The sequence below is a fragment of the Nansenia antarctica genome (assembly GCF_963989245.1).
Source record: "Nansenia antarctica genome assembly, chromosome: 2".
Lineage (NCBI taxonomy): Eukaryota > Metazoa > Chordata > Actinopteri > Argentiniformes > Microstomatidae > Nansenia > Nansenia antarctica.
In genome coordinates this window covers 78,534,084-78,546,393 of record NC_137675.1, presented here as the reverse complement: position 1 = coordinate 78,546,393, position 12,310 = coordinate 78,534,084, and the positions used below count along the sequence as shown (strand labels likewise).

Genomic DNA, 12,310 nt, shown 5'->3' with positions numbered 1-12,310 from the left:
CACGCACACGCACTCACGCGCACGCACACTCACACACATTCACACACACACTCACACACACTCACAGAGAAAATAAACACTGCTGTGCTTTGCGTTTCACCTCAAATGTCTGTATGCTGAAAGAATCTCTCTTCACGTGCAGGTCTGATGGAACACAGCAACAACACCAAAACAAACAGAGCCAAGCAGATCAAGTGTGTGTGTGTGTGTGTGTGTGTGTGTGAGAGAGATAGTCACAAACACATCAGCAAGCTGGTGAATCTCTGTGTGGGAGGAGGAAGCAGGGCACTGTCCGTCACTGCTGCGCCCGCACATCATTGGTCATCGGTGTGTGTGTGTGTGTGTGTGTGTGTGTGTGTGTGTATTCTAATCAACCTCGTCTGCGTCCGGCTGGTGTGTGTTCGGCCCCTCCCCCTCCTCTGGAGTCTGCGGCCTTGCGGCCGGCTCAGAGGGCGTGTCCTGCCCAGGCTCCTCCCCCTCTGCGCCGCCGCCGCCCGGGGGAAAGGGGCGTGTCTCTCTCCGGCTCCTCCTCCTCCTCCTGCTCCTCGGCGGTGGGCGTGGTCTCCGTCTCCGCGGGCGCCGCCGCCCCCGCCTGCTCCTCCTCTCCCGACGCCGCGTCCGTCTCCGTCTCCCCCGCCGCTGACTCCTCCTCCTCCTCCTCCTCCTCTTTAAGCCCCTCCTCCTCCTTCTCTCCCTCCTCGTCTTCCTCGGTGATGGAGTCCGCCGCCTGCGTGCCGGGCTGGGGGGGGTGCGCGTGGGCGTGGGCGTGTGTGTGTGTAAGGAGGAGGGGGGAGGAGGAGTGTGTGTGTGTGTGGCAGGGGTGCAGGTGGGGGGGGTCGGCGGGGGGGAGGAGGGTGAGGGACTCCACGCTCAGGGAGTCGGCCGTGCCGTCGTCCGTCAGGAGGGAGATGTTGGGCTGCTTGGCGGGCGTGAGGCTGGGGCCAGGTGGGCCGGGTGGGCTGGGGGGGCCGCAGGGGGTGCCTGGGGGAGGGGGGACAGACCCGGTTAGCTCCCCTCCTCCTCCCTCCCCCTCTCCGCCGGAGGAGGAGGAGGAGGGCGGCGTGCGCTCCAGGAACGTGCCGTCGTCTGGAGGGGGGGTGGGGGCGGGGGGAGGAGAGGAGAGGAGGGGAGAGGGAGGAGGGAGGGTAGAGGAGAGGAGGAGAGAGGAGAGGAGAGGAGAGGAGGGGGGAGGGAGGGGAGAGGAGAGGAGGGGGGAGGGGAGAGGAGAGGAGAGGAGGGGGGAGGGAGGGGAGAGGAGAGAGAGGGGGAGGGGAGAGGAGAGGAGGGGAGGGGAGAGGAGGTGGGGAGGGTAGAGGAGAGGAGGGGAGGGGAGAGATGAGGAGAGGAGAGGAGGGGTGAGGAGAGGAGAGGTGAGGAGAGGAGAGGAGAGGGGCGAGAGGTGAGGGGAGAGGTGAGGGGAGAGGACAGGAGAGGATAGGAGGGGAGGGGAGGGGAGGGGAGGGGAGGGGGGAGAGGTGAGGAGGGGGGAGGGGAGGGGAGGGGAGAGATGAGGAGAGGAGAGGAGAGGAGAGGAGAGGGGAGGATATTCTCAGAATGTGCTTCACAGTAGATGATTAAACACTAAGACTACTTGGAAAAGTAAACCAAGGCAGCTGGCTATCTATGATCTGATCTCTTCTAGGCCAGACACACGCAGACACGCAGACACGCAGACACGCAGACACATAGACACATAGACACATAGACACATAGACACACAGACACACAGACACACAGACACACAGACACACAGACACATAGACACATAGACACATAGACACATAGACACATAGACACATAGACACATAGACACACAGACAGACACACACACACACACACACACACACACACACACACACACACAGAACTAGAGGCTATGAGAGGATGGTCAGTACTTACACACACAGAGACAGAGCAGCGACACAGGGTGGAAAACATATGATCTTTACATAACATTACAGCGACATGCATCCAACATTATAAACATGATGGTGGTGTGTGTGTGTGTGTGTGTGTGTGTGTTACGTGTATGGCTCTGGGCTGATATAGTCCTTGGGGTGGTCTGTGTGTGTGTGTGTTACGTGTAGGGCTCTGGCTGATATAGTCCTTGGGGTGGTGTGTGTGTGTGTGTGTGTGTGTGTGTGTGTGTGTGTGTGTGTGTGTGTGTGGTGTGTGTGTTACCTGTAGGGCTCTGGCTGATATAGTCCTTGGGGTGGTGTGTGTGTGTGTCTGTGTGTGTGTCTGTATGTGTGTGTGTGTGTGTGTGTGTGTGTGTCTGTGTGTGTGTGTATGTGTGTGTGTGTGTGTGTGTGTGTGTGTGTGTGTTACCTGGGCTCTGTGCTGACACAGTGCTGGCGGTGACAGAGTCACAGCGTCCCGTGCTGCCGCTCCCACTGGAGGGGGGGGAGGGGGACGACAAGGGGGAGGGGCTGTGCTGGGACACACAGTGGGCCACCGCGAAGCCTGGACAGACACACACACACACACACAACATGGAGGTGGTCAGCTCACACGCACAGAAGAGATGATGTTGGAAATTCCTGGGGGCTAGACAGCATAGCTAATATACAAAATAACACTACCCACACACACTCACAGAGCAAGTAGTGTTATACGTGTGTGTGTGTGTGTGTGTGTGTGTGTGTGTGTGTGTGTTCAGGTTTCACGGTGGCCTCTACATAACTGACAATCCAGACATTCCACCAATGAGATTATTCCTCGGTTACCCAACAGTCACGCTGGAGGACAACATGAACAACGGGTGTGTGTGTGACATGGATGCTTTGGTGTGTGTGTGTGTGTGTGTGTGTGTGTGTGATGTGGATGCTTTGGTGTGTGAGTGTGAAATGGACGCATTTCAACACTCTTACTGAGAACAGCTTAGGTTGGTTCTTAGAACAGCCTACGTAGATTCACAGAAAAGGAAGTGTCTTCTTAGGACAGTGATCAGGTTCTTAGAACAGTGATCAGGTTCTTAGAACAGTGTTCAGGTTCTTAGAACAGTGTTCAGGTTCTTAGAACAGGCTCTTCCATCATCATACCTGATTTAAATGGACTTCTGGGATGTCTGATGACTTCTGAACTCACAAAGGCCATGACAGAGGTGGTTAGGTTCCTCTGTGTAAAAGACTGGTTTTCACATTGTGTGTCTCTGTGTGTGTGTGTGTGTGTGTGTGTGTGTGTGTGTGTGTCTTATTCACTGGAATTCAGACGCTACGCAAGTCGGGGAAAGGAGAAATGAGAACCAAAACAAAGACTCCTATTATGTTGCGATATTCCATGTTATTGTGTGTCTGCCTATGCACACACGCACGTGCACGCACCTAGCCTTGGCTTGGCGTCTATTCAAGTTGTGAATAAAAGCCACAGTGATAAAACAAACACACAAGTGAAAGCTGAGGTAAAAGTCAACAAAGGCGCCATCACAGTCTAATGTATCAGATATGTGTGTGCGTGCGTGCGGGTGTGTTACCTGGGACCTTATCGACGGAGGCGAACACTGATCTCTGTGCCGTGGGGTCGTTGGGCGCTCGCCGCGACTGGTCGTAGAAGCGGAACGGGAGTTGACCGCTGGCGGTCGCGTTCGCCGTCTGCCCGAACCCCAGAACCTCAGACGCTGAGGGCTGCACCGGCAGGTCCAACAGAGCTACAGAGAGAGAGAGAGAGAGAGAGAGAGAGAGAGAGAGAGAGAGAGAGAGAGAGAGGGAGAGAGAGAGAGAGAGAGAGAGAGAGAGAGAGAGAGAGAGAGTCCTTTAAATCTAATCTCAAAACCCACTTGTATTCTTTAGCGTTCCCTGACTAACTCTGACTCTTGCCTTGTTTGTTTTGACGTGTTGTTCTGTTCCTCTGTTGTTTCTGTTGGTTGTTTATTTTCTGTTTATTTACACTTTAGGTGTACTTTCACTGTAAAGCACTTTGGTTGACAAGTGTCATGTTTAAATGTGCTATATAAATACATTTGATTGATTGATTGAGAGAGAGAGCGATAGAGATAGAGATAGAGATAGAGATAGAGAGAGGGGGAGAGGGAGAGGGAGAGGGAGAGATAGAGAGAGAGATAGAGAGAGAGATAGAGATAGAGATAGAGATAGAGAGAGAGAGTGTGTGGGTGTGTGTGTGTGTGTGTGTGTGTGTGTGTGTGTGGGACGTGTGTCTGTGCGTCAGGACAGATCAGCTGGGCTGCTTCGTGAGCCATAAAGAGTTCAGTTCACAGCAGCGTTCAGTTGTTTAGGTTCTGTCCCTCTAGGCTAGTCAGGAAAAGCCAAATGTCAGTCAAAAGTGTTCTCTATTACTATAAACACTGACGTGCCTTCTAGGCCTATGGAGATGAATTAACCAACTCAAATGAATGATCTAATGCTTGAGTTGATAAATAAATAAATAAATCATAAATCCGATTTCTACATATCGCACTAAGGAAAAACAAGTTCAAGCGAGACTGAGTGACATGCAGCCAAGTGAACGTTGTGAAAGTGTTTGTGAAAGATACCAGGGTCATTGGGTTTAAACCATGACATACCAAGGTAGTTGGGTTTAAACCATAACATACCAAGGTAGCTGGGTTTAAACCACAAGATACTGTTAGATATGAGTGTATTTCCGACTATAATCTATGTGGTAGTACAGGGGTCACACTGCTCTGCTATTGTCTGTCATGCTTAGAGAAGATGGCCTCTGCATCTGGCAGACTAGCTGGCATTCGGCTGGCATTCAGCAGACCTAATCAGACCTTGGGTGACCTTGCGTGAGCTGAGGTGCCAGGGCTGGCTGATGTGTTGATTATTAGGATGTAACAACTGTGATGTAATCAGTACTCAAGTTGTAAAAGAAAATCAGGAGGGATGGTGGATTTTATCAGCATCCCCACAGCGTCAGTGACTTCAGTGTCAGTGACTTGGTAAAAATGTCATTGCATGTGTGCGTGCCCCCTCGCCCACAGTATTTGACTCAATATGCTAAAACTAAATGTTGAAATAGCAGTACGTTCATTGATAAAATAAGGGGTGGAAAGGGGGGATGGCAGTTTTAGAAGGGGGATGATTTTGACTGTTTTTATTTCAGAGGGGATGCCATCCCCCCTCAACTCGAGTGCTGGATGTAATGAGTATTTAAACCGTCCTTGGCCATTGTGTAATTGTCTAATGCTGATCTCAGATGAGAGAAGATGTTCGTCTCGTACGTAGTTAAATAAAGTCATCCTGAGTGATCATTACAACCCCCCCCCCCCCAATAAACCATGCCCCCCCGCCCCACCACCACCCGGTCCCTCGTCTGACCTGCGATGCGCTGCATCTTCATGCGGCGGGCCTGGATGCGGCCCTTGGCCAGCCTCTGCTTGGCGATGATGCAGCGGATGTGGTCGGCGAAGATGAAGTTGGCCTGCAGGATGGGGAGGGGCTTGGCGTGGGGGTTGGAGCTGGGCTTGTGGATGATGATGTTCAGGGCCCTGCTGTCGTCCTCCACCCCCGACACCTGCATGTCCTGGAGGCGGGGGCGGGGGAGGGAGGGAGGGCGGGGGAGGGAGAGAGAGAGAGAGAGGGAGTTATTCTTCATTTCATACTTCATGTCACAAACTGTACTAAAATCATCGAAAAAGTCCTGAAAGATGGTATTTAAGCGGCGATTAACAATTTAGACCCTCCTATATATACGCAAACATATTTAAATATTCTCACTCACTCACTCTTTCACTCCCTCCCTCCTTCCTTCCCTCCCTCCCTCGCTCACACCTTCCCTCCCTCCCACCCTCCCACCCTCCCACTCTCCCTCCCTCCCTCCTCTCCCCCCCTCCCTCCTTCCCTCCCCTCCCCCCTCCCCTCCCCTGTCTTACCTGCAGCAGGCCAGCGAACTTGACCACTCCCCAGCCCAGGCGTTTGGTCTCTGGCTCCACCAGGCTCATCTGGTACACGTCCACCGCCAGGAACCGCTGGGCCTGACCGCCCTCCTTACTCACCACCATGCACGCTATCAGGTCGCTGTTGTCTGACCAAAACACAACCGCAACACAACCGTTACCATCCGCTGACCATACAGGCTACTCAAGGTCACTGTTGCCTGATCACAACACAACCGCGACACAACCGTTACCATCCGCTAACCAGATACACTATCAGGTTGTTGTTTTTGGATCAAAACACAACCACAACACAACCACTACACAACCATTACACAACCATCAGATAACGAAGTGCAAGTGGGCCCCGCACATGGTAAGCAAGCAAAATTCCCAATCTGAATGATCAAATATGATTCCTGATTCAATGATAGCAGCTTAGAGGGTGTGTTGCATGTGTTGACGCTTCATGCAGGAGCGAGCGAGACAGAGAGAGAGAGAGAGTGAGACAGTGCCCTCCACCCACCCAATGCAGGGCTTGACATTGAGCTTTCTCAGGTACTTGTCCTTTGGACATGTGAACTTATCTTTTACTTGTCCAAGAGCTCTAGTTACGTGTCCAAATATGACGATGCGTGCGTGCGTGTGTGTGTGTGTGTCTGTCTACTAAAACACACTACAAGCCAGTAATACATTACATTACATTCCAATTCCAACAATTACTGTGGATCTACGTGCACACCAGAGAACGTGCGATTTCAAAGTTTAAAGTAAAGGGGTCATGCCAGTATTAATGTTTTGATTCAAAGGCATGATTTGCCAGATTCTCTAGGCATGACAACATACTCTGCACTCCCCTACTCAGCGGACATAGATTGTTTGACATGGCAGCATACATTGACAAGGCAGCTACATTGACAAGGCAGCATATATTGACAAGGCAGCGACATTGACAAGGCAGCATACATTGACAAGGCAGCTACATTGACAAGGCAGCTACATTGACAAGGCAGCATACATTGACAAGGCAGCATACATTGACAAGCCAGCTACATTGACATGGCAGCTACATTGACAAGGCAGCATACATTGACAAGGCAGCTACATTGACATGGCAGCATACATTGACAAGGCAGCTACATTGACAAGGCAGCTACATTGACAAGGCAGCTACATTGACAAGGCAGCTACATTGACAAGGCAGCATACATTGACAAGGCAGCATACATTGTCAAGGCAGCATACATTGACAAGGCAACTACATTGACAAGGCAGCTACATTGACAAGGCAGCTACATTGACAAGGCAGCATAGATTGACAAGGCAGCTACATTGACAAGGCAACTACATTGACAAGGCAGCAGACATTGACAAGGCATCTTCATTGACAAGGCAGCTGCATTGACAAGGCATCTTCATTGATAAGGCAGCATACATTGACAAGGCAGCTACATTGACAAGGCAGCATACATTGACAAGGCAGCATACATTGTCAAGGCAGCATACATTGACAAGGCAACTACATTGACAAGGCAGCTACATTGACAAGGCAGCTACATTGACAAGGCAACTACATTGACAAGGCAGCATAGATTGACAAGGCAGGTACATTGACAAGGCAACTACATTGACAAGGCAGCATACATTGACAAGGCATCTTCATTGACAAGGCAGCTACATTGACAAGGCACCATACCAGTTTCCGATCGGTCATGATTTTTTTGCGGATATTAATACATTTAATTTCTCTTTGTTTTGACTTGTCCATCGGACAACTGCAAGAAGAAGTCCACTTGTCCGAACATAAATTGTACTTGTCCCGGACAAGCGGACAAGTCTTAATGTCGAGCCCTGCAATGGAAGCAGACAAAATGGCCAAAAAAACCAACCTTGTGGTCACCTGTCGTTAGGCTGGATTGTGAGACACTCGTACTAGCAGTCCAAGTGTGAGTGTGTAAAAAGCAGCAGCATCATTGCTCACCTTTACCGGGATAAAGTAAAGTAAGTACTAGCAAAGTGAATAAACGTTTAGATGTGTTGATCTGAACTACATATGATTCACAAGAAGCTTCCTCTCTTAGCGCTGGCTTGGTTAGTCAGCCAAAGGCCAAGGGTAGCTCTGGCTGTGTGACTAACTGATAGTGACTCCAGAATGCTTGCTAGCAGCTACACTCAGTTGCACAATCACACGTCGTGAGTCTTCGTCATGGGCTCAGCAAGTTAGCTGCTGCGACGGATGAGTCACCAAACAAGAAGAAGAGGGGAAGAAGTCAGTATTTTTTATGTAAAGCACCCTGTGCATCCGTGCTGGGAAGGGCGCTGTATAAATAACGTTTTACTTACTTAAATAACTGCTTTCAGCTTAGATTCAGAGTACAAAGACAACAAAGTGCAGTTCGGCTTGTGACCAGATAGTGCAAATAGTGCAAAAGCCATGAAAGTATGGACAGTACTGTACAGTACAGTGTGATATGTCCAGATAAGGGCGAAGATATGTACAGGTAAGATATGTACAGTGTGATATGTCCAGATAAGGGCGAAGATATGTACAGGTAAGATATGTACAGTGTGATATGTCCAGATAAGGGCGAAGATATGTACAGGTAAGATATGTGCAGTATGATATGTACAGGACAAGGGCAATGGATATCAATACAATATGGACAGTTAACAGGGTTTATATACAGTGTGCAAAACAGCAGTGGTACAAAAGCTAAGTTGAAGTCCTGAGTGGTATGGGGGGGGGAAACACGAAACTGATTAGCTACCGTGTCTGACACGACTGTCCTGTAGTTGTTCATGTGACTGTTGTTCTAGTGTTTTAGTTTGTCTTTCTATGTGTCTAAATAATGTGTCTAGCTAGAATCTGGCTCAGAACATTTTGTTCTTTGTGGTTTCTGGTCAGCCACCCCATTTGACATGTATTGTAGTCCTTCATTGAAAAACAAGGAAAATACACTTACCGGTACCATAATTTGATAGAGGAGAGGTTTAATTCAATAAAAGTTAAACGATCAAACGATCTATTTGGCTAGCAACTAGGAGAGCAACTAAAGATATAAATACCAGACAACTTAAATACTTACTTAAGTTGAGGACGGACATGTATGTGTGTGAATATTATCTTCCCTGTAACACAAAAGCAGTAATAAAGGTTCCTACCTATTTTGTCATCTGATACAGATACACAATTAATTCTTTATGCGATTTTGTTGTTGGTATAATGGCAAAATATATACAACAAAAGTCAATATGGTTTAAATGATGCTGTCATTTCATACAGGGCACCCTCAAAAACGAGATGATGAAGAAGAAGAACATTAATTATTTTTTATGATGGTGTCAGCTTATTATGAAAATGGTATCTGAGACATTCTAATTTTGTATCACTCACTAGAACATTCTAGAACATAATGTTACCAAGGGGAATTACAAAATGTTATTTGATTTGATTTGAATGAAGGTTCTCATTGCTTTGATTTGAATGAAGGTTCTCATTGCTCAGAAGAATAATATATATATATAGTTGCAGTGTGCCACCTCTTGCCCAAAAAGTGGATATTAAAGATATTCAACACAAGAATGAATGAACTGGAAGAGGGGTCCACCTCTACATTTCAGAGATGCAACATGGAGAGTTCCATGGCCTGTACAATAGTTAATGAGCTACGACTGGAAGGAACATTCTGTGATGTGGTGATTAATGTCAATGGCATCGACTTCAACGCACACAAGAATATCCTTTGCGGCTGGAGTCCATATTTCCGGTGAGTGTCTTAACTTTGTGGGGATGTGGCCATGATGGATGGCAGGGATTCACTTGGCATGGATCCAAAGGATAATCAGAAGAAAATAGCCAGATCCTACAAGAGCTTACACATTGTTCTTTGTGGCAGCTATGATACATTCTATAAAAGATACAACTATTGATTCATAATATTTGTGTACCCCTCTTTATATTGTGATATACTTGCAGAGGGTGTTTATTATATTGCTGTGCTGTATTGAAAAGAGTATTGAGAACATTTGGTACAGTATATGGATGATCCCTGACCATCATATCCCTCCTCTCTAAACCCTGACCCACAGAGCTCTCTTCAAAAGTAACTGGAGCAACTTAGAAAAGCGGGTGTACAACATTCCTGGTGTGTCACCGGACATGATGCGTCTCATTATTGAGTATGCCTACACACGCTCTGTGCCCGTCACTGACGAGAATGTGGAGCAGCTTCTGGTAGCTGCAGACCAGTTCTCTGTCATGGGCCTTGTGCGAGCCTGCTGTGACTACCTAGAGGCCCAGCTGTGCCCGGAGAACTGCGTTGGCATGTGGGTGTTTGCAGACTTCTACTCCTGCCCTGAGCTCAGGTGCAGGTCCTCTCTCTTCATCCTGCATCACTTTGAGGAGATGCTGCGTAGCTCCGAGGAGTTCCTGGAACTCTCGCCCAGGCAGTTTTGTGACATCATTGAGAAGGACGACCTGAACGTGAAGCAGGAAGAGGTAGTGTTTGAGGCCATCCTGCGCTGGATTGGCCATTCTCATCAAGACCGCAAAGCCCAGATCTCTGTGCTCTTGCCTAAGGTGACTGAGAGTTGGACAACACAGTTAGACCTACGTAAATGTTTGATGCATTTCATAAAGGTGTATCGGCTGCCGACTGCATTCTATGTCTACATCTGTCTGTGTCTGTTTGCTTAGGTACGCATGGCCTTGATTAGAGCAGACTACTTCCTGAACATTGTGAAGAATTGTTCACTGGTGAGCGACAATGATGACTGCAAGCCCATCATCATCAACGCACTGAAGGCCATAATTGACCGGAGCACGAATGGGCCCTCCAGCTCCTTCTTTGGCAACCCTCTGACCCGCCCTCGCCTGCCCTATACCATCTTACTGGCCATCGGTGGTAGGAGTAGTGGCAGCCGCACCAATGGCATTGAGGCGTATGATGCACGGGCTGACCGTTGGGTCAATGTGACTCGAGAGGAGGAGAGCGGACGGGCCTACCACGGTGCTGCCTACCTCAAGGGTTTTGTGTACTGCGTGGGAGGCTTTGACCGCATTCACTGGCTCAACAGTGTGCGCAAGTTCAACCCAGTCACACACACGTGGCACCAAGTGGCACCCATGCACTCACGGCGCTGCTCTGTCAGTGTGGCTGTGCTGGGTGGCTGCATCTACGCCATGGGCGGCTTTGATGGCTATGTGCCACTCAACACTGTTGAGCGCTATGAGCCTGAGACCAACCAGTGGACACTCATCTCACCCATGCATGAGCAGAGAAGTCAAGCCAGTGCCACCACACTTTTTGGAAAGGTAAGTGGAACAGAGGAATAGGTAAGACTAACTGTACCTGTGGAACACAACTTGATAACTATTGTACAATGAATCTATTAAAAAGCCAGGATGGATGAATTTACGAGTTGCCTTAACTCTAGGTATACATATGTGGTGGTTTCAATGGGAATGAGCACCTGTTCACAGCAGAGTGCTTCAACCCTGAGACCAACCAATGGACTCTGATCGCACCCATGAGAAGCCGACGCAGTGGGGTGGGGGTCATCGCCTATGGGAAGCAGGTCTATGCGGTGAGACCTACATAAAAATACACAATAAATCTATGCTCAAATTCTGATATTCTGTTATTGACACACATTTCCTCCTATCCTCTCTTAGGTGGGCGGCTATGATGGAGCCTACCCTCTGGAAAACGCAGAGTGCTACAATCCCCAGACCAACACCTGGCGCGCAGTTCCCAGCATGTCCAAACCACGGTGCAACTTTGGCATCGAGGTGGTGGATGATCTTCTGTTTGTGGTGGGCGGCTTCAACTTCACCAACCCCTTGAATGCGCAGTGCTACAATGAGAAGACAGATGAGTGGCATGACGCCGCTGACATGGGGATCGTCCGCAGGGGCGTTAGCTGCTGTGTGGTGCACGGACTACCCAATGTGCTCGAGTATGTTGCCCCGCGAGATACCCTGCAGAACCCCCGGGAGGAGCTCATACTGTCCACCTCCGATAGCATCCTTACTGTCTGACACCATATCTACCATATCACCATATCACCCCCCATCCCTACATGACCCAGTCCTGCCCACTGCAGTCCATCTGGGCAGAGACAGAAACTACCCAAATAAATCCTTCAAGTGCCCATGGAAATCACATATGCATAAAATTTCTGTCTTTCTTATTGCTTCTATCAGGCCGGGTGGTACAATTATTTTTCTACAATGACCGTGTCTTGCAATGTTCCTCCACACAACCACAATCCAACCGCACTGACTTGAAGGCAACAGACTGACATTCATTCTGACAATTTCAGACTAGCTTGTCCATCAGACACACAAAGAGGGTATTTCAATGGTGGGCATTTCACTGACGCTGGTGATGAGTACCAGACTATTGTTGGGGATGTCCTACACACGTAGAGTCACAACCAGTATGACTAAGACAATGTTGGAAACGGGGCTAGTTT

The 12,310-nt window shown here is 49.0% G+C and overlaps 1 protein-coding gene across 1 annotated transcript in view; it reads right to left on the bottom strand.

Moving 5' to 3' along the window:
• Positions 1-445: 445 nt before the first annotated feature.
• The window catches only part of clec16a (C-type lectin domain containing 16A), a gene marked incomplete at both ends in the record, with an annotated part of 38,247 nt that continues 26,382 nt past the window's right edge, over positions 446-12,310 (bottom strand). Inside the window, 5 exons of the mRNA XM_080523483.1 lie at positions 446-1,086; positions 2,329-2,463; positions 3,473-3,646; positions 5,277-5,481; positions 5,831-5,982. Of these exons, the coding sequence (XP_080379609.1) occupies positions 446-1,086; positions 2,329-2,463; positions 3,473-3,646; positions 5,277-5,481; positions 5,831-5,982 (1,307 nt within the window). The remainder of the gene's footprint in view (positions 1,087-2,328; positions 2,464-3,472; positions 3,647-5,276; positions 5,482-5,830; positions 5,983-12,310) is intronic.